Here is a 24,857-nt window from a genome sequence, read left to right on the forward strand (position 1 = left end):
CCCTCCGGGTTCTACTGGCTTTTGTCAGTTTTGACAGGCGGCCAGTGGCAGATAAATATTAATTTTCTAAATTTTTTAGGGGCTCTGTGGGCTGGATAGAATGGCTTGGCGGGCTGAATCCGGCTCGCACGCCGTATTTTACCTGCCCCTGACTTAGTGTAAAATGAATCCATAACGATGCCACTTGATCACAGGGCAACCTAAGGCACAGAATAATTTTTTTTTCAGTTCCATCCACCTCAGGTTTTTTCTGAAGCTATAGCTAGTATAAAAACAGTAAATCACATGGACCTTTTTACGTACCTTTAATTACTATTATACTGGTATTTACAGTTGCAAGTAAATTCAGTAATACAAATTCACAGTGACTTTTGATTAGTTGTGTATAGAGAGTTCAGCTTATTATGACTAAAATAACTGGATTTGGTGGGGATTGTTTTTTAAACAACCAGACCACTAAAACCATACTTGACACAAACCCTGAGAAACTTGTTGGGAAGCAAATCAGAATGCAGTTACTTATTTTACAGTGTTCAGTAAATGAAGTCTCTAAAGCTGTTCACAATTAAATACCAACAAGTAACTGGGCTCGTCTGCCTGTCGACCTACAGCAACGTAGCAATGCACTAGTCTGCCGTATGGCAGAATACAGCAACATAGCAATTACGCGGGTCTACACATGATCTCTAGCTATGTTGCTATAACAACACACTCCCCATTTTTAGTGTGCTGCTATTGCGACATAGCAAGAAAATGGAAGCGTGTGCTGCCTGTACAGTGCAGTATGGGCAGTTACTGTGCCACCTTTTTGTATTCCCAAAAGGAAGTACTAAAGCCGTACGGTGACGTGTAGATGTGCCCAGTACTAAGTAGCCCTCGTAGTAAAAGAATATTTCTAGCTGCTCTTTGATGGAGGCCACATCATTTTACCTGTGGAAACCAGTGTTAGTCTTCTACCCTGGATGTCAGTTTTGGTCTAAGTAGCAACAATAGTTTAGCTCATTATTTTTTCAGTGACTCACCTGAATCAGTTATTCATTATTCAAACCTATATATTCTTTGTTAATAGGGCGGTGCGGAATTTTGCCTGGCATTTTGTTTCGAAGCTGTTTTGAAGCGTTTCAAGCTCAAAACTGTGAAATCGAAATGAAACAATAGCTTTTGAAACAGCTTTGAAACAAGGAAACTCAAAACGTTTTGAAACTTTTTAAACGTTTTAAATTTCGAAGCCAGGCTTGCTGGCTTCTGCGCCAGTCCCAGCCGACAGCACCCGCTTCCTGTCATCTGGCAGGTAGAGTGGGGGCTCACCTGTACCCCTATGAGGGCTGCGGGGTCTGTGCTGGAGTCCTCCCCGGAGTGCGGGCCCCCAATCTGCCTGCCAGATGCTGTTGCCAGGGACCAGTGCCGGGAAGACTGGTGCTGCCGCTGATCCCAGGTGGCAGCACCCACTCCTCTCATCTGGCAGGCAGATCGGGGGCTCACTCACAACCCCAGAAGGGCTGCGGGGGCTGTGCCAGAGTCCTCCCAGGGCTGTGGGCCCCCAATCACCAGCTAGATGACAGACTGGTGCTGGGTGTAACGTGCACGCAGTGCCGGGAAAATTGCTGCTGCCGCTGGCCCCAGGCAGCAGTATGCAGCTCCTGTCATCCTGCGTGCTGACTGGGGACACGTAGCCCTGGGAGGACACCGGCACATCCCCCACAGCCCTCCCGGGCATGCTGGCAGGCCCCCGATCTGCGTGGCGGAAGGGGGTAGTGAGCGGCCAGATGCAAAGCTGGTGGTGGCAGCGGTGCAGTCGCCACAGCCACTCTGCCCGGCTCTGCGGGGCCTCCCAAAGCGTAGGGCCCAGGGCGGTCACCACCTCCACTGCGCCAGGGACGGCCTTGGCTGCCACTGGCCCCAGGCAATAGCACGTGGCTCCTGTCAGCTGGCAGGCAGTTTGGGGGCCTGCTGGCACCCCCGGGATGGCCGCAGGGGTTGTGCTCCTGATCTGTGCACAGGATGACAGGAGTTGCGTGCTGCTGCCTGGGGCCAATGACAGTAACGATCTTTCTGGTGCTGGGTGCGGGTTGCACCCAGCGCCGGTCTGTCACCTGGCAGGCAGATCGGGGGCCTGCAGTCCTGGGAGGGCTCCAGCACAGCCCCCGCAGCCCTCCTGGGGGTGCAGGAGAGCCCCTGAATTTGCCTGCTGGATGAGAGGAGCTGGGTGCTGCTGCCTGGGATCGGCGCTGGGAAGATCACTGCTGCTGCCTGTCCCAGGTGGCAGCACCTGGCTCCTGTCATCACCCCTGGGAGGGTTGTGGGGGCTGTGCTGGAGTCCTTCTGGGGGGGGGTGTTCCCCTAATCTGCGTGCGGGATGACAGGAGCCGCGTGCTACCACCTTGGGGCCAGCGGCAACATCGATTTTTCCTAATGCTGGGAGCGAACTGCGCCCAGTGCTGGTCTGTCATCTGGTAAGCGGATTGGGGGCCCACAGCCCTGGGAGGGCTCCAGCACAGCCTCTGCAGCCCTCCTGGGGGTGCGGGTGATCCCCAGATCTGTCTGCTGCATTTTATGTTTCCCCGTAATAACTGCTGCAGGGCACTAAGGTGCCTGCTTCTCTTAGAGCAGAGATAACCCAGGTGCAGATTGCCATGACAACCGGGTAATGAGGGTATTGGCTGCATCTGCACCTGGTCAGCTGGTAGGAGGAGGCAGGGCCCTAGGCCCATATAAACCCCAGGGCTGGGACCAGCAGACAAAGGGGAAGGAGCCTCCAGGATGGAAGGGCCCAGAAATGTGGTAGCTGGCAGATATGCTACCCTTAAAACAAGGGACACCAGGAGCCCATAAGGTATCCTTGCCTACTAGGCACCAAACCTCAGAGAGGGAGTTTTACTTTTTTAAAGGGGCAGAGCATGATGTGAGTTCAGTGTTACGTTACAGCCCAGGGACTCATGGTAGTTGGCTGTGGTTGGTGTGCTGTCTGATAACACTGGTGGTTTGGGTGAAGTTATTTGGGGGAGGAGGCCTCATTGGGGCCCACTGCAGCATGGGGACCCTGGCAGCAGAGAGGGCGCAGCACTGGGGGGGGGGAACAGACCCTGGCACCAGAGAGGGTGCAGAGATAGGGCTGCAGAAAGCCCGGTGAGGACAAGGGGCCGAATTAATATGAGGCCTAGGCAAGACAATGCCAGTATCATCTGTGAGGCTTGGGGCATGGTAAAGGGGTGGTTGGAGCCATGCATATGGCCCATAAGGCTGAGAGACTTGGGAACCATCCAGAGTGAAGCAGGACATCAAGGGTTTAGAAACAACAAGGTTAATAGGAGCTAGTCTGACCGTGTCCAAAACTAAGCTCAAGGGCAGCTTAGTTAATCATACCAACAAGACGTGGCGGGAGAGAATGAGGTTGCTTATAGGGCAAGACTGGCATGGTTGAGGACCTGGGGGTAACACAGCCACCCCTAGGTTATCGTAGCAGGGTGGGGTGCCTATGATCGAAACTGTTTTGCTGTTTTGACAAACGAAACTCGAAACAAAACGCTGTTCCACAGAATCATTGAAATGAAGTCGAATTGGAACGGTGCTGTTTCGCACAGCCCTATTTGTTAAGTCTAACTACCTCCACCTGCCTCACTTCAAAAATTAAAACGTTTTCCTTGTTGCTGTGTAAAACAGTCACCCAGAAAGAGACACTAAGGCCTTACCCTGAAAATACTTAACGTGCTGAACTTTACCTGTGACAATACTTCTGTGGAAGTAAATAGAACTAATTATGTAGGTAAATTTAGTTGTGTATTTAAGTGTCTGGACTGATTCTACACAAGCAGGTCCTCACTCAAGACACTATCCTAATTAGGAAGCATTTTACATAAAGACTGGACTCAAAACACTTGCTCAATGCTTGTCTGAAATTGGGACAAAAGTTTAGTACTTGCTTGAATTGCTGGTGAAGACAGAATGGAGAGGTTGGTTTCATCTTCATTTAAGCCTCATTCACCATCTGATTCTTCCTTTCTGCCATCCCCTCAGTTTCAGTGCTAGTTGTTACATGGAAGTTACTTGTTCCAAGTAATTGATCTGATTACTATATCAAGTTAGAGAAGGAAAAAAAATCTTATATAGTCACTTAAAGTGGTTAAAAGTAGAAATGCATTGATATATCAGTGACATATAGCATTGATTCGGCCAGTGTCGCCAATAATGTCACTGATAAATGCCATAGCCTAGGTGCCTTAGTTTTCACTGAAAAATATTGTAGCATGCATGGGGCCAGGACTAAGGGGGGGGGGCAGACTAAGGCCCATCACAGTGAGAGAGGGAGTGGGGCAAGGGCACAGACAGGCGCTGCCCAGCCAGGGCAGTGAATACAACCCTGGGAGCGGGACAGAGCTGTGGGTGGCTTTTCGGGGGTGAGGGGGAGCAGCTCCCTGCCACTGTGTGCACCCCACCCCAGGGGAGACATGTGCCCCTTCCAGATTAGTGCATGGGCTGAGGGCAGGCTGCCCACTGGGCTTGGGGCCAGAGGCTATGTCAGCCACTTCCCAGCAGGGGGTCTTAGCTCAGGGTGGGTAGTAGCAGTGCTGGGAGGGGTATCTAGGGGTAGACTACAGTCACCCCAAAATTCCCCATAGCCACCCCACTCAGCACTTTGTGCTTGCCCCCACCCTGAGTGCAGCCCCTGAGCCAGAAAGAGGCTGGCACAGCCCCTTTCCCAACCCCACAGTGGGCAACCCGCCTTTGCCCTGTGCACAAATCTGGAGGGGCACATGCCCCCATGACTCCCCCAGCGGTGCGCTGAGTGAAAGGGGAGCTGCCCAACTCCCCGCCCTCTGTGGATGAGCCGCCTGTGGCTGTCCCACTCCCAGGGTTGCATTCACTGCCCTGGCTGGGCAGCACCCCTGTCCCTGCCTCACTCCCTCCCCGACTGTGGGGGCCTCAATCTGCCTCCTTCATGCACATTCCTTCCCCCATGTTCCTCCCCACCACCCCCCACAGACTTAGCGGCAGGACTCTGTTCTCCACGCTGCCAGGTTGCTTTTCCGTAAATCGGCAATTGGCCAATACAGATTCAATGTGGCTGGTTAATAAGTGGCCATCTGCATCGGCCAAGAAAATCTTTAACAGTGCACCACTTGCTCAAAATAGCCATAAACTTTCTATGGACATGACAGCACATCTTAGATGCCTTGGTTTCGGGTTGCAGCTGGGAGGAACTCAAAGCTCGGTTTTCAGTTTCTCATGTAGGCCTTCTTGGTCAATCTTGTCCGTGTTCCCGTACCAGCGGTGATGAGCGAGAAGTGCCACGTTTTTGGCTGCTATGGCACTCATCTCCATTGCGCTGGCAGCACATTCTATTCCACTGAGGTAGTACATTTGATCATGGAGGATGAAAGGTGGGCATTTCTTGGGGGAACTGTAGTGCGGGTAGGCCAGCCACTGCTTTGCTTTCACTGAATCATAGGATGAGAAGAGCAAGTTGATCTGCTCCTCGGTGAGAGGTTCTTTAGAGAACACTTTCCAGACGGCCGATCCCAGAGATTGCTCCAACTTGTCCTGTTCATTTTGGACAGGAGATACCACCCCCATGCTGTTGATGAACAGCTTGGGATTGTCTGTTGTGAAAATGCCATCTATGTGGAAGCTGGAGGAGTCCTGGTATCCAAAGAAAGATGTGTTTATCTGCCCATGAATGAAAGTTGCTATGGTCTGATGGTAAGGCCTGGAGAACTCTGGAATGGGTGGGTTGAAGTTCCAAAACGTAATATTGGACATCTTATGATTCAGTGGTGTGGCAATGACAACTATATCATAATGGGCGATGGCTACCCCAGATGTGGAATTGTAGCAGATTTCATACTGCTGAGTTTTTCCTCCTAGAAAAATAGTTAAGAAAAAGGAAGACTTGGTAACAGAAGTTGTGATTGGCGGGGGTTGGGGGGTCCAAAACATTTTCAGACTGACTAGTGATTTTTTTTTTTTTTTTTGGTGGGTGACCAATGTGATGCATTAAAAGAGGGCTTGTTTACAGAAATGGCATGTTTCCCTTGTTAACAGTGACCTCAACAAACACCTAGATGTGTATAGCTTTGAGTGTTAAACTGCATATCAGTGTTTGAGCATGTCTAGCTTCACAGCTTGTTCCTCCAAAGAACTCAAGTAAGTCTCACCTGATGCCCTGGGCTGTGTTATCATCTCTACTGAGGTAACAGTGCTAGGGATAAGCTGTGCTTTGGAAGCAGAAAGAAGACCATCACAGACACGTTTGTTGCCTCCTGTGACTGACCAGAGGCCAGAGTCTGCGCCTGCCAGAGACACTGCGCCTGCCAAGGAAGCGAGAAAAAAAAATTATTTCAAATCCACACGCTACCATCCCACTGACATTCAGTGAAACAGGCAGGGGATTGGCTTATCAATCAGAGCTCAGTGAAGGACGTATGTACCTTGGGTCCTAACAGGAACACACAACTTGCTGGGACATAAAAGTAACAGGGTCATGCAACTGTGCAAGTTGCTGTTTTTGTCACAGTGAGGGGGCACTGCTGAACCTTGGGAGGGACTTGCCTTTTCACCAGGACTGAATGCTAAAAGGCTAGAGAACAAAGTAACTGAAGAACTGGAGCTGTGTCTAGATCAGCAAGCAGAAGTCACAGTGCCAGCCTTAGACGGGTGTATTCATGTGCCAGTAGGAATGGGGCCAGGTAAGCTTGAAGTGCAAATTACATGCTCACCGACAAAACCATTGATGTTCACAGTTTGCCCATAATTGACTCTCATGACTGGAGTTACCACCTCATTGATAAATGTCTGGGAGAAGCCAGTCTTCTGCAAAGCCCTGCCAATAGTCTCATTCAGGAGCTGCAGGAAGTAATCCCCTCCCAGGGCACTGACTAGCTTCTCTGTGCTGGTGAAGGCATAGTCATTATCCTGGTAGCGGTAGATCCTTTATTCAAAAGGAGAGAGGAATGTGAATCAGAAAATATGTTTATACAGGTAGCAGTGTTTCTGAGTGATATGAAACTGTTACATCATACAGGACAGAGACCACTAGGAGGAGAAAGGGTGACTTTTGTCTCTGACTATATGATTGCAGAAGGCATGGTAGATTTGTACTTTTCCAAGATGGTGACACTGGACCATATGTGTAGCTGATAGGAGAGAGGGCAGCAGAGAGGCTAGCTAGCCCCCAGTTTCCCCTAATTACCTGAACAGGTGTGGCTGCATTTTATTAGTGCTTTTTTCTGGTGTTCATCAATCAGCACAGCATCTGTCACATATAAGTCACTCAGGTAGTGGAATGAATTTAGTTTAGGCTTAATAGATAACACTGTTACCTCATGAACTTGTCCATGATATCTTCCACCCACATGTATATTCGCAGAGGGTTCAACCAGTACTGCCAAAGCAGCTTAAGAACAGTGATGATGTACCAGCCACTCTCCTCAAATACAAATCTGTCTCCACTATAAATGCCTGCCAGGTGGTTCTGGCCTTGTGTAGGAGAGAGTCCTGCATAGGGAAGAAATACCTGCTGTAAGCTAGCAAGATCTGATAGCAAAGCAAATCTCCATTCACTGCATGAGGATTATAAAAGGACCCCCCCCCAAAACAGAGAATGCAATAATTCTGATTAACCCATTTACCCCATTGATAGGAATTTAAAAAGGAAATAAAACCTCAACGTGGCCGGCACTTGAAACGATGAGTGCTGCCCCGGCAGGGTAGTAAATTAAAGAGGGGGAAGAGAATCTTGTGCTCCCTGGGAGCAGCCGCTTACCCAGTTCCTTGACAAAGGCTTTCATGTGCAGGTTAAGGGGGTGGATGACGGATCCCCCCGCTTCGTACTCTTTGCCTTCCACACGGATAGTAGCCAAACGGCCCCCGACCGCTTCTCTCTCAAACAGGTCGATCTGTACATCTCTGCCAAACTTCTGGCGTAAATAATAAGCTGCGCTGGTGCCACCAATACCAGCGCCAATCACAGCTGCAAGCACATTTCAGACAGAAGTCAGTTTCTCATTTAGGTCCTTGCCACCGGCTCTGGACTCAGGTGGCCATTTCCGTGCATGATCTGTCGGACGCTGCGGGGGGGCGGAGACAGCCGCCGGCTGCTCGTTTCGTGCGGGGCGCTGTGTCACGTCACGGCCCCCGAAAGCGTCACCACTCAGCACCGGCGGGTGGCGGCAAAGAAGAGGGAGAGGGGGCGTGGTTTCACCTCCGCACATGCGCAGTGCCGCTGCGCTCAAGCCCGTCACCCCAGCCTCTCCCGCGCGCACCGCTTGTCCCCCGCGCCGGCGGGCGGCACCGAGCCCACCCCCGCCCCGGGGCCCCCGCCCGGTACCGATCCTGTCGGGGGCGTTGCCCAGCGCCTGGCTCCAGACGCAGCCCAGGAGCAGGAGCAGGAAGGCGGCAGGCAGATACTGCGCGCTCCGCACGTCCATTGCGAGGCTGCGCAGAGCTGTGCGCGGGCGGAGCCAGCCTGGGGGTGGGCCGTCCTCCTGGTGCCCGCCGCCTCGGGGCGGGACAAAGCGTTATACTACATAGGCAGCCTGAAAAGCTTGCAATTTTGAGAGACTAGTGAGCAATTCCAGTATTGACGCCGCTGTTTTCCTTCAGGGAAATGCAAATAAAATAAATTTGTGTAATCCTGCAGTGAAATGCAAATAAAATAATTTTGTTTTAATGAAAACCACCTTTTTCCCCCACTGCCCACACCCTTCCAGGTCGAAACCGACCCATCCACCATGACTCTGGGTGCGACCCTCTAGCCAAGTCGCCACCCACCGGACTGTGTAGTCGTCCAAGTCACAGCCTCTTAACTTGTTCACCAGTATGGGGTGGGATACCGTATCGAAGGCCTTCCTGAAGTCTAAGTATATGACATCCACCCCTCCTCCTGTGTCCAGGCGTTTCGTAACCTGGTCATAAAAAGAGACTAGATTAGTCAGGCACGATCTGCCTGCTATGAACCTGTGCTGGTTTCTCCTCAGCATAATTTGTCCTGCCGGGCTCTTGCAAATGTGAGCCTTGATAATTTTTTCAAAGACTTTACCAAGGATGGAGGTGAGACTGACAGGTCTATAGTTGCCTGGGTCCTCCTTCCTCCCCTTCTTGAAAATGGGGACCACATTGGCCCTTTTCCAGTCCTCCAGGACTTGGCCTGTGTGCCACGAGTGTTCAAATATTCCCACCAGCGGCTGTGCAATGACGTCGGCCAGTGCCTTCAGCACCCTCGGATGGAGCCCATCCGGGCCTGCTGACTTAAATGTATCCAGTGCTTCCAAGTGACTCTGCACCATCTCAGGGTCTATGCATGGCAGTCTGGCGCCTTGCTGCTGCCTCTCTACAACCCCAGTGAGAGACTTGTCGTGCCCCTCACTTAGGAACACTGAGGCAAAGAACTCGTTGAGGAGTTCAGCCTTGTCCCCCCTGTCCATCACCAATTGTTTCTGCTCATTTAGTAGGGGTCCTATTCCTCCCTGGGCCTTCCTTTTACTCCCTATATATCTAAAAAACAATTTCTTGTTATCCTTTACTTGGGATGCCATCCTCAGCTCCATGGTAGCTTTGGCCTGTCTAACTGCCCCCCTACAAGCATGAGCAGAGGAGGTATACTCGTCTTTGGTGATCTCTCCCTGTTTCCACTTTTTATGTGCTCCCCTTTTGGCCCGTAGGCTGCCCTGGATTTCTCTGGTCAGCCAAGGAAGCCTCTTGGCCCCTTTCCCTCTTTTTCCTCGCATCGGGATTGTCTCCCTTTGTGCCCGAAGGATCATTTCCTTAAGGCACAGCCACCCTTCTTGGGCTCCCATCTCCTCAAAACTCCTACTCTGCAGTGTGCCCTTGACTAATCGCCTGAGTTCATTGAAATCAGCTTTCCTAAAGTCTAGCACTTTCACCCTACTAGTTACCTTACCCACTCGACGTCTTATGAAGAATTCTATTATTAGGTGATCACTGTCCCCAGATGGCTACCGATCTGTAGGTCCCCTACCATGTTATCCCCCGTTGCCAATACCAGATCCAGTAAGGCATTCCCCCTAGTGGGACCGTGTACCTCCTGTGTCAGGTGGAGATCCTGTACACAGGATAGAAACCTGCGTGAACGGTGGGACTTTGCTGTCTGCATCTCCCAGCAGATGTCCGGGTAGTTTAGGTCCCCCATGACTACCGCCTCCCTAGTTTTTATGGTCTCCAAGAGCTGCCTCAGGAGCCCCGAATCTAGTTCTTCCCCTTGGTGTGGGGGTCTGTAGCAGACCCCTACCACCAAATCCCTTTCTCCTTGCCCCCCATGTAACCTAACCCACAATCCTTCTACTTCCTCATCCGATTCCGTCTTGATGAGGGTCGATGTATATTGCTCATTGACATAGGGAGCCCTTTCTTCCCCATCCTGTCCTTTCTGTATAGCCTATAACCCTCAATATGTACTGTAATACAGAACGATTAAATAGGGTAATTTTACAGATAGTAACATGATTATATCAATCTGTGCTATGTGGATATTTGTTTAAAAAAAAAAAGTTTCATCTATCTGGATTTCCACTGCCTGACTTTGCCGGGCACTTTTACTTACCCGGCATCACTCGTTTGATATCACATTCAGTGTTCATTTTTTTCTTGTGAGCAAAGGATACGTTACAAAATAAAGGATCTTCTGTAACTTCTGCGTGGCTGCCTGTGTTCCGTCCTCCCATAATCCTTTTGACTTGGTGTGGCAGCAAGGATCGAACTGCCCACCTTGAAGAGGCTACAGAATTTGACAGGTATAGCAATGAGACAAAGGAGACTCAGAAAACAGTCTCCTTTGTTATAATTGTACACAGGAGTCACGTAAAGCTCCTCTTTCTTGAAGCAGTCTGGGGAGGCAACATCAGTGTTTCAGTGACAATTGTTCAACAATAGCAGCCTAACTCTTCTTAAAAGCTGAAACCAACCAACCACATTTAAATTCCCCAAGAAAAAGCATCTTATTACCATCAGCAGTAAAAACTGCTTTTAAAATGCTATGTGGCTCAAATGCAAAGTGACTTCAAGTGAACTGATTAGCTGTGCAAGATTGCAAGATGTGGAAATTGGCACTGTTTTCAGATCTGTGCTAGAATGGAAATTTCTTACAACTTGGTGGTTGGGGGCTGCCACTTTCCCATATGAATAAATGAATCTGTATACAAACAGGCACAACCCCATTTGTTGATATTCTCAAGCTAATATAATGCTCTGTAGCTATGAGAAATTTTACCACTAGACATCTCTAAAAGCACATGACACTGAAAGATGAGAATATACTTGCTAGTACTCTTCAACAAGCTGAGTAATTGGAACATAGCTAATGAGTTTTTCAGGCTCCCCTTTTACTCTTCAAAGCCCCGGCAGTACACATCAATATGTATCTGAACTGGCAGATAGTCAGAAATTAGGTAGTATGTTTTTAAGGTCCTTTTGTAGCTGAACTGTTCTGTGCTAGGTGAGGGTCTGCTTTCTTGGTGCATCTATGTTCTGTGTCCATCGCTGTAAATTTCACCTCAGGGCTGAAAACCCCTCCAGAACTTCATGAGCATCTGAAATCCTGATTTAAGCCAGCTAGCCCAGTAATTTAGTGAAATTATGTGTTTTTATGCTGGATCTTTGCACCTGAGTGACTTTTATTGGTAGAGTGATATCTATAATAACTAAGAGTGAATGATAATCTTCCTCGGTGACTCTCACATAATCCTAGTTAAGATCTTTATTTTGTTGTTGATACTCAATGGAGAGTGGCACGGTTCACCCCACAGTTATACTTGCTTGTGTACATATAGTTGTACCTTCTGAGTACAGATCACCATAGGCAGTGGAAGGCCAGGCTAATGGGGCTTAGCTCCCCACAAATGTGGCTCCACTGCTTTGGGGCCAGAGCTGTGCCCAGCGCCCCTGCCACATGCTCTGCCACAGCCCTGCAGGAGGGACAGGCAGGGTCCAGGTGGGTGCACCCTGCACAGCACCATGCCCTGCACCCCTGCCATATCCCTAGGCCCCCACCCGATCCTGTTGTTTTCCACTGCCTATGCAGATCATAGGTTATAGTTAGCAGATATGCCTTATATCTATGCCAGGAAAATAATTCCAAGAATGATTTGGAGGTTGTAAAAGCAAGTGAGTGAATAGGTGGGCACCCATAAATTTAGCAACCTTAATTATGCTCCCTTAGACATCCAAAGTGTGCTGAGAAACAGGAAGGAACTAGTTTCTGATTGTGCAATTAAATGCTTCCTTTTTAATTCATATGCGTCAAACTAAGGCTTTATGGCCAATTGTAAAGCTAGCTTAGCTTAACTGTCAACTTTTCTTATTTGCAATCTAACTTGCTCTCAGCATTTTTCTCTCCTAGTCTTTTCATTTTTTAAGTAGAAAGATAAAAGTAAATTCTGCTGCTGTAACCTTAGAACTATAACTGTAGAACACATGACCTTAACCTAAATATATAACCTTAGAACAAATTTTAACCTTCAGTTTTTAACTGAAGAAGATGAACTGTTAAGTTTCAGGATGGTTTTGTGATTGTTGCTGTGAATTTGTGTAGCTGATTGTTTTTGGTTTTTTTCCCCTGGCCATAGTTCTATGGTGGTGACACCGGAAAATGATACCTTGCTATTCATAATAAAAGAGGAATCCTTCCCCCGTGTGCATGACTAGGAGCATTATCCTATTTCTCTGGGCTGTGGTTTTGTCTCTGGATACAGCCACACAAAACAGCTGTCACTAAATGCACATCAGTGACAAGCTTAATTGAGACAGTATTAGGCTAGCAATAGTGTCTGTCCTTGCCAGTTCTGTCTTTTCTCCACCGCTCTGCTTAGTTTTTGGTCTGTTTTTAAACCATACTGGCAACTCCAAATGTTTTGTTTTAGTTTCTACAGGTCTTGGAAAGATGCGACAGAGAAAATTTTGGAAGGCTCTTCCTCTTTGTTTTTTTTTCTCTTTTGCTTTGTTGTTTGCTTAGAGAGGTTGTTTGGCTTCAATGTTGGAAAAGTCCATAGGAATGTCAGAAAAGTCCTGGTTTTGTAGGGTCAGAAGAATCTTACCTGGAGATCTGCTGACTACACAGGTCAGTAGGCAAAGGGAAACAGTTTTGCTTTAGGTTTGGAAATACGTAAGATTGGCATATCAATTTAGACGTAATCTTCCAGCCCCTGCCCCCACTCACTGGCAGTGACAGAGAAGGAGCAGGAGGCTGGAGACAGCAGGGGAATGTCTCCAGGGGCTGTATCCAGCCTCCTGAGGCTGGAGACAAGCAGGAGAAGAAGCAGGGAGATGGAGACAAGCAGGAGGCTGGAGACAAGCCCCTGGAGATAAGCTGGAGATTTCCCCTGCTCTTTCCAGCCTCCTCCTCATTCTCTGCTAATGCTGGTTAGTTGGGGGGGGGGGGGGGGGGCTAAGAGAGCAAGCTGGAAGCTGGGGAACTGCATGAAGGACGGCAGCGGGGAATGAATGGGAATGGAGGGAATTAACGGCCGGCAGGGGGAACAAGCCTCCTGCTCATTCTCCTATTCTCTCCAGCCTCTCCTGCTTGTTTTCCTCCTCCTTTCTAGCCTTCGGAGTCACTTTACATACTCTTTTGAGGCTGGAAATGGTTGGTCCTTTTTGATTTTAAATGGAACTTGTAAGCAGGTGAAACCTAATCAGTGAACAGACTCTGAGGCCTCTCAAAGGTTCATGTTATTCCAACTACTTGGTGCAGTTTAACAGCTGCCCATTTTCAGGTGACACTGCAGCTAAAACTACTTAATTGAAACTAGATGCAAAAACCCATTGCTGTGTAGTAAGGTAGCTCACAGAAGGAAAAGAGATCAAATGGATTAAGTATGAACAGACATCCTGAGAATTTAACACCATGGAGCTCAGGGGAGGAACAAGGAATTTCATTAGACATTTTCCAGGGATGTCTCACTGAATCAAAGAATGAAGTTGTGACAGTGATCCTGTCTCCACCTGCACATGTGTGCAGATATGTCTGCCCAGCCTCATAGCCAACCATGTCTAAAGCTGCTGACCAATCTGGGAGGAGCAGCTGGGACATCCAGGCCATTGATAGGAGATGCTTAGCCAACAAGACCAGCATTCTTGTTCTCACACCTAAAACAAAAGTGAGACTACTGAGGGACAAGGCTATTTTGTTGCTTCAGATGACTGTTGCTGTTTGTTGCTACCATATTCTCATTAGCCTTGGACTGTGGGGTTCATTTTTATGCAAGAAGCAAGAATTCTTGTGAGTGATATCTTGCATTGCTTGATTGTTAAGAAGCTAGCGCTGACTTAGAGACTAGGGACAGAACCACTCTAAATAATCAGAAACTTGTTTAAACCTGTAACAGAACAAAAGCGCAGTGCACATAAACCTGTTTCAAAATGGCTGAATCTGGTTTAAGATAAACCAGATGGTTGAATGTAGTATCAGATTTAACTGATTTGGGTCATACCAGTTTATGAAACTTCTGTCCCAGACCCCTTCCTGGTTCAAGCTATATCAGAGTCCCCCAGGATGATTAACAGCCCTGGGCTGGGCTGTCTTCTCCAGCAGAGAAGGGTTGGGGGAGAGGGGACGAGAGGGTCAGGGACTGACCACCCACCCCCAGGCTTTCCCTGGTTAAACCCCTCTTCTCCCAAGTACAGAGCTGCCCTGCCTTGCTAAACTTACTGAAAGTTACTGCTGGCTGCAACTGTGGACTACAAATCCCAGAAGCACCTGGAAGCAGGAAGAGGAAGTGGTGGAGAACCCTGCAGAGTCTTGCTGCTGTGATGCTGGACTGCAAATCCCAGAGACCTCTGGGGCCGCAGGAAGAGGAAGTGCCAGAGAGCAATGCTGTAGTGTCCCTGGGCTTCTGGGCTGAGCATATGGCTGCGTTTTCTGAATCAAAGGTAAATGTGTGTCTAGTTTGGCTGGGGTTGTATGGAGCCACACTGAGCTGCGCCAGCAGGGAGAAGGGGGAGCCGACCTGGAGTAACCGCAAATATGGCTGTGACTGCCCTCCCCTGCACCACCTGCCATAGAGAGGACCAACAGCACCACTTTCATGGCCCAGGCAGGCAACAACAGCATGGCACCAGCCAAGCTGGCCCTTACCTATCTAGTGCTCACTGCTTTTGGGTGCCCTGGTAACAAATTATATTTATTTACATTAATTCCTATGGGAAAATGGGTTTCGCAATTCTGTTCTTTTTAACACTCAGTTTTTCTGGAACCAATTAAGAGCACTAAGTGGGGATTGCCTGTAGAGTCCTGTGGTGTAGGAAACCCAACCTGGAGTTTGTGACTGAAGAAGTGTGTGGTGTATACAAGCAAAGGCATCTCGCTGAGACAGCAGAACAGAGAATAGAAGGGTCATGATTTATCCCAGAAGTTCAGTGCACATAAACCACTTTCAAAATGGCTAAAACCAGTTCAAGATAAACCTGGATGGATGTAGCATCAGACTTAACTGATTTAGATTAAATCAGTTGATTGAATTTCTGTCCCAAATCCCCTTCAGATTCAAGTCAATTCACAGGCCCCCTGCATCCCGGGATGCTTTGCATCTCCTCCACAACTCCCCTTTCCCTGCAGGGTGGACAGGCTATCCTTGGCCCAAGCTGTCTGCTTCAGCTGAGCAGGGAGGCAGGTGCTAACGCCCGCCTTGCTTCTGCTGTGGGCCACAGCAGGCATGTGGTTGCTTTTCTGGAATCAAAAGTAAATGTCTGTTCACTTGCTTATTGGTTCAATCTATGCAGCTTAGACTAACTAACCTGTGAAGATTGAATTGATTTAGTCTCAGGCTTTTTGGCAGTCTGTACTTAGCCAGAGAGTTGAACTTGTTTGAGATCTCCCTTTTTAATGAACAGTCAATCTTTTTGTCCCTGACAGGCGGTTGCATTTGCATACACCGGGTAGAGTATGGTTGGTATATAAAATTGCTGGCTAGACCTCTTCCTGGAGGACCCTTCCTTTTAGAGCTCCCATCTTCTCTTGCTGCCTCCACAGCGGACCAATTCTGTTTACCTTGAAGACTCTCTCCAAAAGTTCAAGCCTGGCCCCTGGCCCTTTGACCATTGGGTGTGGTTGGAGTGGGTAGGAGGGCACTTTGCTACTGGTCTTGCTAGGCAAGGGGTAGTCATTGCTTGTGTTTTATGTTGCTGCTGGAATGGTGAAATTGGAATAGGAAATTGCGGTAGTGGTGGTATAATATGTATATTTTTAAGCATTTGTCAAGGGCTCCTAGCATTTCAGATAGGTGCTTTATACTGTACTGTACACTTAAACAGGAACTAAAGGCTTTCTAGTCTTTGGGCCTTTGTACATGCCACATTTTTTGCCTTTCTTATGCAGCGACAGTGTGACTGTTTGCATGAGAGGGTTTTCTGGATGTTTGAAAAGCCTTTCTGGTGCATTAAAGTAAAAATCCTTGGATGTAGTTTAGTTTGGCTCGCTGGGAATTAAAGCATCACATCCATGGATTCACTGCGAGCAAACACAAAGGCACCCAAAGACATGTAATGAGCCACCTTATCCACCAGACGGCACTGTGACCTTTTTGTAGTTCACCCCTTCAAATTGTGTTCACTTTTGAATGTTTCTGCTTTTTTCTTGTTCTTGTGTAGTTTGCCATCTCTGTGCTCCCACAGCTACTTGGCAGGGCATGAGTGAGGGGCCCCAGGGCCGGAAGGGCAGCGCTTGACCACCCCGCTGTCCTGCAGCGCTGCTAGGAACTGGGGTTAATTTATTTGAAAACCAAGCGTGTGCAAAGAGTCAGGAAATTTGAGGCTTATTGAGTTTCCTTTATTTGCAATCTGATGATTTTGTCTTGCAATCTGATGATATTGTGTTTATCTAGTTGCTGTTTCTTAAGTTTTTACTAGGGTTTACCATATAAATTATTTGCAACTGACCTCGTGTCTTGGAAGGAATGTTCTAATATTTAAGTAACTATTAAATTAATCCCAGGTGTTCAAATGTTTAAGAAAATGGACAGGGTCCTTCTTTCTGCATTTTATCACTGAAATGTTGCAAATTCCCATTGTCAAGGGTTTTCTGTGTGCCAGCACAAAACTGCAACAGAATTTCACAGTTGCCCCAGCAGGACTTTGAAAACAACAGATTGGGCTGTGAGCCTGATGCATGTCCCCCTCCTTGAGCACGGAGCGCTGCTTTGAATTCTGAGGGGATTGCTATGATGAGCTGCCTTTTCTTTATTTTCTTTTTTTCTTTTTTTTTTTAAGACTTCTCTTCCCTCCATTTCTAATTTCTATCAAAATGACTTTAAGTGACTGAAATTCGGGACAGGCAGTGCCTTCAGCATGATATACTAGCCATTTATTTCTGGAAACTTAGGCTCCTTAAGGAGGCACATATAAAATGAATTTGGCAGTATCCAGTCCCCCCCTCCTCAGTTATGCAGGTCCATGTTACAGAAATGATACAGGTTTTGTTGCATGTGCGAGGAAAAGCCATAGCATGAGCAGAAAGCATTGCTGACCAGAACTGTAACAGTAGCAGAGATGCTGGTGTATATCAGGCTACTTTATGCAATGCTAACTCTAGGTCTGATTGTCCATTAGAATTCCTTTTCCAACTTCCCAGTATATCTTCTGCATCAATATTTTTAAACTGGGAGAAGCTTTGGAATCTGAAGGGATCCACATGCCCCCACCTGCTCCATAGAGCAGGTCAGCAGGATTTGGAGCCTTGAAGAAAGGGAAGTAAAGTGATCAAGAATTGTTTAAGGTCTGTGGCATCCTCAGAGCAACAAAAGAAGCAGTGTTACCCCTCTTCCCGTGACAGACTAAAATCCCCCAGATATTTTGCTGTCCCACTCACCAGATACTGACTTTGGTTTGTTTTGTTTCAGAGCAGGAGGAGGGAGCTTACCAGGAGGCCCAGGAAAGTCTTCCTTGTTAAAGTGATGCGAACCAGGAACCTATGGAAAAACATTGTGATATTATCTGCAAACTCGTAAGTCCAACATCTTCCTGTCAAGTATGTTAAACACGTTTGCTGCTGGTAAACTGAAAGTAGATCGTGGGCAATACTGGATAACACAAAGGCCATCTTCTTCCCATTATAAGACCCTTAACAGCCTGTCACTGATAACTTATCTTTGATAAGAAGAGTGAGCAATACTAAGAAAGTGTGCAGTTGAAACTTAGCAGAGGAATTAAGCTCAGAGTTGGGCCTGCTGCTTCTTTTCCAGACATTTTAAGATGTGGAGCAACAGGTGCTTCTTGGAAATGGTAGCTCTGCAAGTGTGTTGGTGTGTCAGTCATCAAGGTTTTGTCTCTGCCTCCCTGGCACACAAACAGTGGCTTTTAGTAAGAGGTAAAATTTCCAAGTGCTCCTGAGCGACTTAGAAGCACAAGTCCCAGTGATTTCTATCTGAATGGCACTTTCCAGACTCAACAGGGCTTGTGCTCCTAAGTCTCTTGGATGCATTTGAGCATTCTACCCTCTACTTCCAGTAGGTAGAGTCAAGAAGGCAGGATAGTCCTACCAGGTAGTAGTTTTGCATTTCACAGTGTATCTTTTAAATTGAAGTCAACTATTAAATACTTGTTTTGTGTTTGGTCTTCGAGAGACAGAGTTTTTTTTTTCTCAAGTGAGAGAGCAAGCTGTAGATTCCAGTTACATGGAGGACAGTTAATGGCTACCACTTTAATCCACATGTTTTATACATTTTCTAGGAGAAATTGGGGAGCTAGTTAGGTGAGGGATTTTGCCAATGTGTCTTGATTCTTATTTCAAGGAAGGGTTGGGGGAGGAGAAAAGCAGTGCCTAGTTAATTGAAAGTAATGAATGGCAAAGTTATAAAACTGTTACATACTTTGTTTATTGTTTCTAATATTACGTCTTTTAATTTGGCAAAGAAAAGAGGTTGCTTTTCAAGAAATCTTACAGGGTTTTCCAAATAGCCAGTCTATTGTTAGTAGCCAGTCTATTGTCATCTACCTTATTATAGAGCCATCCTGTCCTCTTCATCCATATGAGAAATTGCAGTGACCCACAGTGTTAAGTTACAGCAAGGGGTTAAACTGCAGCCCCCTGAGTGCCACCCCCCACCCCCCCCCCCCGGCTTGGTGGGACTCTGTACTGTGGCCTGCAGCTTAGAGGGCATGTAGCTCCTGACTACTCAGAATTTTGACAGCCCTGAGTTACAGCATTGGACCAACTGAACCTATGTGGGCAGAAGCTTGCTACATTTTCTTATTACTATTTCTCCTCCTTCATCACTATTGTGAAACTTGGGAATGTGTAAATGTGGGGGAAGACAAGATGTTTCAGGGAGAAAGAAAGAGGAAAACACTTCAGGGCAGCTTGAGTTATTAAAAAATGCAACTTTGCAGCTGCTAAACAGTTTAGGATATTAGAATAAATTATGAATAATGTAGATTAGAGGGCAAAATACGGAGGACAAATTAATTGTATGGGTATCCAATCTGTCACATGGCTGTCACCTCTAAAATGCATCACAAATGTATGTAATGAATTAGGATTGCCCACTAATATATCAAATATGTTGGCTCACTAGTAAAGCTCATAGTGAAGGTCAGAAAGAGATTCTCTGTGGAGTGTACTGTATAGATTTCTAAAGCAAATGATGGTATATTGATATAACATGTAGCCAGTCATGCTAGAGGCTAGAATCCACAGGTGGCTTAATGATGCACAGTAGGACTGTGCTGATTTGTTTCAGAGGAGATTTGGACAGATTCAGTGGCTGAATCTCCGAATCTGAATAAACTCAGGAGACCAATTAAAAGGTCTAAATTGATTAGAGGCTCTCTGAATTGATTCAGAAAAGATTGGGAGAGCTTCGGTGATTTGGGCATTCCCTGCCCCATGCTGGTAAGTAGTGGGTGGAGAAGGAGAGAGGGGACCATGGGGGACACCTTCCAGGCCCCATCCCCTGTCCACTCTCCCAGCCCCTCCATGGCTGCCCTGCCCGGCCCTGGCTCTTTAAAAAAAAAAAAAAAAAAAAAAAAGCCCCCACTCACTGGCTGCTGCCATGTGGGGGTTGATCCCCACTGCCCCATGCCACATGGGAAAAGTGCTATAGTATTTGGGTAACATGGATCTGCTTCCCATGGCTTCCCAGCCCCCTACTATGGCTGTCCCGCCTGCCCCAACTCCCGGCCCTTTGAAAAAAAAAGAAAAGAAAAGCCCTGCACTCACCAGTTGCTGCAGCAGCCTTGGGGCTTGTGGCAGAGCTCCCCATGCAGCGTGGGGAAGTGGTGGGGCAGTGGGGATCACCCCTCCCACCTGGCAGCAGCTGGTGAATGGGGGCTTTTTTAAAGATCCAGGAGTTGGGAGAGCAGGCAGGGCAGTCATTGAGAGTGGGCAGGGGATGGGGCCAGTTCAGAGATTCAGCCAATTAGGCAGTGGCTGAACTCTGAATCAGATTCAGCCGAATCAATTCAGGACACCGAATCGAATCACTGTCTCTCGAATCAGCCGAATCTGAATCTGAAGTGAATACTAGCCTCTTTGCACAGGCCTAATGCACATGTTTGGCAATGTTTAGTTTACTTTTCAGTTAAGGTAGCAGATCCATGTTACCCAAATACTATAGCACTTGCCACACAAGTGGTTCTTTTCTGGGAGAGTTATGGTACCCTCTGAGGGTGGCATTCATAGCACTAAAATATACCAGGCCCCCTGTCAATGGTTTTATATTACACCAATATAACCACCATTTTTTAAAATAAATGTTTGAAACCAGAGTGAGGAGACACGGTGGTTAGAACAGAGGAGAATCTGTTCTTGTGTTAAAATTAAGTGTAAGGCAGTGTTAGAGAAGGATGGCATAAATGGCAGCCTAATCCATGCATTGTCTCTTTCATAACAATCCATAGTGAATTAAACACAGGTTCACTGTGCCACGTTAAACATTCATTTGGAGAGCTGTCAGCAGCAGCATTACCTTGGTGGATGGAGGTTGCCACCTTTGTTGTGGTCTGGTTTATATTTGCTGCCTGAACACACACAGTTTCTTTATAAACCACCTAATAGCACTGATTACAAGTGCTAGGAGTAAGAGATTAAATAGTAATAGAAATCTGTTCAATTAGTTTGTGGGCAGCTTCTGATTGGTTTTCCTGGCTGATTGCAAGTTGCTTCCAATCACATAATAATAATAAAAAAATATAATTTCACATTAGATCTGATGTTGTCCAGAGCCTATTAGCGTCAAGCCAATAGATGTCATCTCTTTCATTAATTAATCATTAATCATCTCAATTAATTACTTTCAACTGTGATTTTTCCTTCTACAGAAGAACAGCGGGGGCCAAAATGAGATCAGGACCCCATTGTGCTAGATCATATATGCCAAGACAGAGACAATTCTCACCTCAGACTCGGTGTTTCCTTCCAGCTTCCTGTTGTATTTCAGTATTAGCTGGCTTACTCAGCAGTGATCTCCTTTCTGTTTCTTCTGGGCTGACTGGGTTTGGGATACACAGCTGGTTTGCAAAAAGCATGATGAGTCCTGACGTAAAGATGCCTATCACCAATGATTTCTATGTGGACTACTATACCATGGCTGGGATTGCTCTGGCATCCTGCCTAGCCATGTACCCGGTTTTTGGGCTTCTAAGGTTAAGGGGAGGACTGCCGCTGTTCATGGTCCTAAGAGTTCTGGCATCACTTCTACAGCTTGGCCTTCTCAACTTGTAAGTGAAGACGTCCAAGTGACCTGCACCTAGACCTGGTCAGAACACATGGTATTTCAGAGTGGCACGAGGCCCTGAATCTCTGGCTGTTGTCAGCTAACAATTTGGGGGAAGGGAAGAAATTTCATAAAGATCTAGTGCAGTGCAGAGAACCAGCAAATCATCTGTGCATGGAGAATGCTGATTCACGTGTTGTGCACTCTTATTGCAGGCAAGAGGGAATGTAACTCAGTGTTCCTTCCCTTATCTTCACTCTTTGAATTATAGTGAAGCTCTGTTGTTCTTGACACCCCCCCAAAATCGTCCATTGTTCTGGGTAGTGTAGCACAGCTCAGTGAGACTAAGGGTATAGCTACATGTTATAACTAGCATGTACTAACCTTCAGGAATGGTAATACCCTCTGCAACGTGCACTCCTCTGACCTGCCCTTAGAGGCCTGATGGACAGAGGCATGGCTAAGAGCTGGCAAGTTGACTCTGTGTCTGTCCTGCACACCTACTCTGTAGGGCAGCATAGGTCTCAGAAACAGGCCAGCGGCCGAGATCAGGACCTTGACAGTCCGTGGTGATGCACACTGGGTCCATCAACACCCCCATCTGCCCAAACTGAGTCCGACTGCCTCCCACCAGCCCAAATTGGGCCCACAGCACACCCCTCCCCCCCTTCCCCCTAAATCACACTGTTCACCCCAGATCGGCCCCCACTGATTGCAGATTCCTGATCACCCCCCAAAGCTTTCTGCTTACCTGTGCCTGTTGGCACTGTCCTGGGGAGCAGTCAAGGGTAGGGAACCTGTTTAACACTGCCACTGCTGCTGCTACTCTCTGGGCTAGGCTCAGGCCAGAGAGCAGCAGTTGCAGCAACAGGTGTGATGGCAGCAGCTAGCAGGCGGGCAGCCAGCACAGATAAACGGGGACATGAGGTTTGGGGAAGGCAGAGGGGGAGCCCCAAGTGTGGCGTTGAGCACGGAATGGGAGTGGGGGTTGGGGGAGTATTCTTATTTTTGGGTCTACTCTGGTTGAGGGAAGGAAGAGCATCCACCCGGGGATGGTTTGGAGTGATGCCTCCTGGGATAGTGGAGGACAGCTCCCAACTCTTTGCCGTGTAGAATAGTCTGATGTGGCTGCAACATGAGGTACCGAAGGTGAACTCTAGATAATCCTTGCTGGAAGAGGACTCTCTCTGAGGTGCTCAGAGGACAGTTATCTTGTGTTTTCCTGCCCTGATGTGTCGACATTCCCTTCTCAGGAGTCCTTAACACATCTTAAATGTAATGTGTAACCATATCCTTAGTCACCCACTTGAGGAAGATGTTAAAACCAGAGAGCACTTCCGTCTTGACTGGTATGTCAGAACTGATTGTATGTTTATAAAAAGGGGAAAAATCTGATGTTTGAGGCTGCAAAGAAAATCAGTCAGGAAACAAACAAAAGGTTCCCTCCCCTTTCTCATGTGCTTTTGACATGCAATATGCTTGCTTAGGGGAGTCGAAACTGATTGACAGAATCCCAGAGTTCCCCTCTGTATGTGCCAAAGAGGCATTTGCTCTCTGTGATGAACATTATTCACCGAAGCTGTATTATGGGCAACTGGTTGGATTCTGCTGGCTTCTGGTTTTCATAGCTCCCACGGCTGTGTGCACTCCCTGGGGGATACATGGGGGGCATGTGCCCCCCTGGATTTGTGCACAGGGTGAAGGTGGGCTGCTGACTGTGGGCTTGGGGCCAGGGGCTGCACCAGCCTCTTCCTGGTGGTGGGGCTGGGTTGGGGCTGTGCTCATGGCAGTTGGAGGCTGGGGCGAGAGGCAGCAGTGCTGGGAGGGGTACCTAGGGGGTAGACTACAGCCACTTCAAAATTTGCCATAGCCACCCTGTTGCCCCTCCTCCCAGTGCCACTACCGCCCACCTCAAGCATAGACCTGGCCCAGCCCTCATTGCGAAGAGGCTGGTGCAGCCCCTGAGCCTACAGCCGGCAGCCCACCCTCACCCAGCACACAAATCCAGAGCGGCGTATACCCCCTGTGCATCCCCTGGGGTTGCGTGCAGCGGTGGGAACTGCCCCCCCCCCCCCGCACCCCTCAGATAAACCACCCGCAGCTCCAACCTGTACCCCACCCCGATTTGAGCAGTGTCTGCCCCAGTCACAACTTCATTCCCTCCCTCACTGTGGGGGCCTTGATCTGCCCTCCGACCCCCCCCCACCAAGACTTACCAGCTGGATGCTGCTCTCCAAGCTCCCAGCTGCATTCTTGACTGCATGCATGCTGCAGGTGCATGTATGCACGCATCATTTATCGGTGAGATTATCAGCTACACAGGCCAAAGTAAGCTGATTGCCGATTATGTCAATTTTCCTTTTGTCGGTGCTCTTCCAATACGGACCATTATATCGGTGCACCTCTAAAATATAGTCAATTTCCAGACTCAGGTACTGTTTACAAGTAATATCTATTTAGTGCTTTAGAACTGATTTCTTTTTCAGTGGGAGTTTCTGAAAGGCCAGAGTAGCTGAGGAAAAAAGAACCTGGTTGCCATTTTATTGCTGGTGCTTGTGGGGAAGGCTGCTGTGAAAACACAGCGTCTTAGGGATGGCTATTCATTTTTATTGCTCCTGTTCAGAAGCACCCTCTCAACGAGGGGCAAGTCTTTGACTTTGGTGTGCATATCAGACTGAGAAGCAGAGACCCTGAAACGAGTTCTTTATAGATTGACTGTAAGGCCAGAAGGGACCTTGGAATATCATCGGGTCCAGGCCCCTGCACCAAGCAGGAAAGGTAACTGAGGGTCAGGTGATGTAGGGTAACATTTTTAATCATGTCTTTTATCAAAGTCATATTTTGAGACGCAATTTAAGCAGTTAGGAGGTAAAGTTCTTCTGATTTTCAGTAGGCTCCTACGTGCTAGTGCCCCTTTTGCAAGTGAGGCTTAGGCTCATAATTCACATAGGCTGTGAACACACATCTAATTTCTCCTGGGAGAAATAACTTTTGTCCTGGGATCCTACAGATCTTTAAGTTCTGTAAGTTAATTGAGGCCCATTCAGGTTAATTTCCTGTCATTTCAGGGACAAGCCTCTATCAGGCTCTGTGTTCTTGCTCTCTCCCTACTGGCAGAGGTGCAGCACTGCAGCTTGGCAGAGCTACGTGTGTAAATGGCTGTTGCTCCTGTTTTGATCTGGGTCAAAACCTGGGATAGCCATG

General features: G+C 47.8%; 1 protein-coding gene and 1 long non-coding RNA gene across 2 annotated transcripts; one reads left to right on the top strand and one right to left on the bottom strand.

Annotated features, from left to right (window-relative positions):
• Positions 1 to 288: 288 nt before the first annotated feature.
• On the bottom strand, positions 289 to 8,441 carry PCYOX1 (prenylcysteine oxidase 1). Its single transcript, XM_006268735.4, has 6 exons — positions 8,324 to 8,441; positions 7,760 to 7,966; positions 7,317 to 7,491; positions 6,714 to 6,925; positions 6,153 to 6,305; positions 289 to 5,858 (listed from the first exon to the last, which is right to left on the bottom strand). Exons 1-6 carry the CDS (start codon positions 8,421 to 8,423, stop codon positions 5,200 to 5,202), a joined length of 1,506 nt encoding a protein of 501 aa, XP_006268797.2. The 5' UTR covers positions 8,424 to 8,441; the 3' UTR covers positions 289 to 5,199.
• A 6,196-nt stretch (positions 8,442 to 14,637) lies between these two features.
• On the top strand, positions 14,638 to 22,581 carry LOC132251660 (uncharacterized). The gene is made up of 3 exons (XR_009463636.1): positions 14,638 to 14,877; positions 17,841 to 17,944; positions 21,259 to 22,581. It is a non-coding gene; the product is annotated as an uncharacterized LOC132251660 (long non-coding RNA).
• The last annotated feature ends 2,276 nt before the right edge of the window (positions 22,582 to 24,857 follow it).

The sequence above is a fragment of the Alligator mississippiensis genome, chromosome 7 (genome assembly GCF_030867095.1).
Source record: "Alligator mississippiensis isolate rAllMis1 chromosome 7, rAllMis1, whole genome shotgun sequence".
NCBI classification, from domain to species: domain Eukaryota; kingdom Metazoa; phylum Chordata; order Crocodylia; family Alligatoridae; genus Alligator; species Alligator mississippiensis.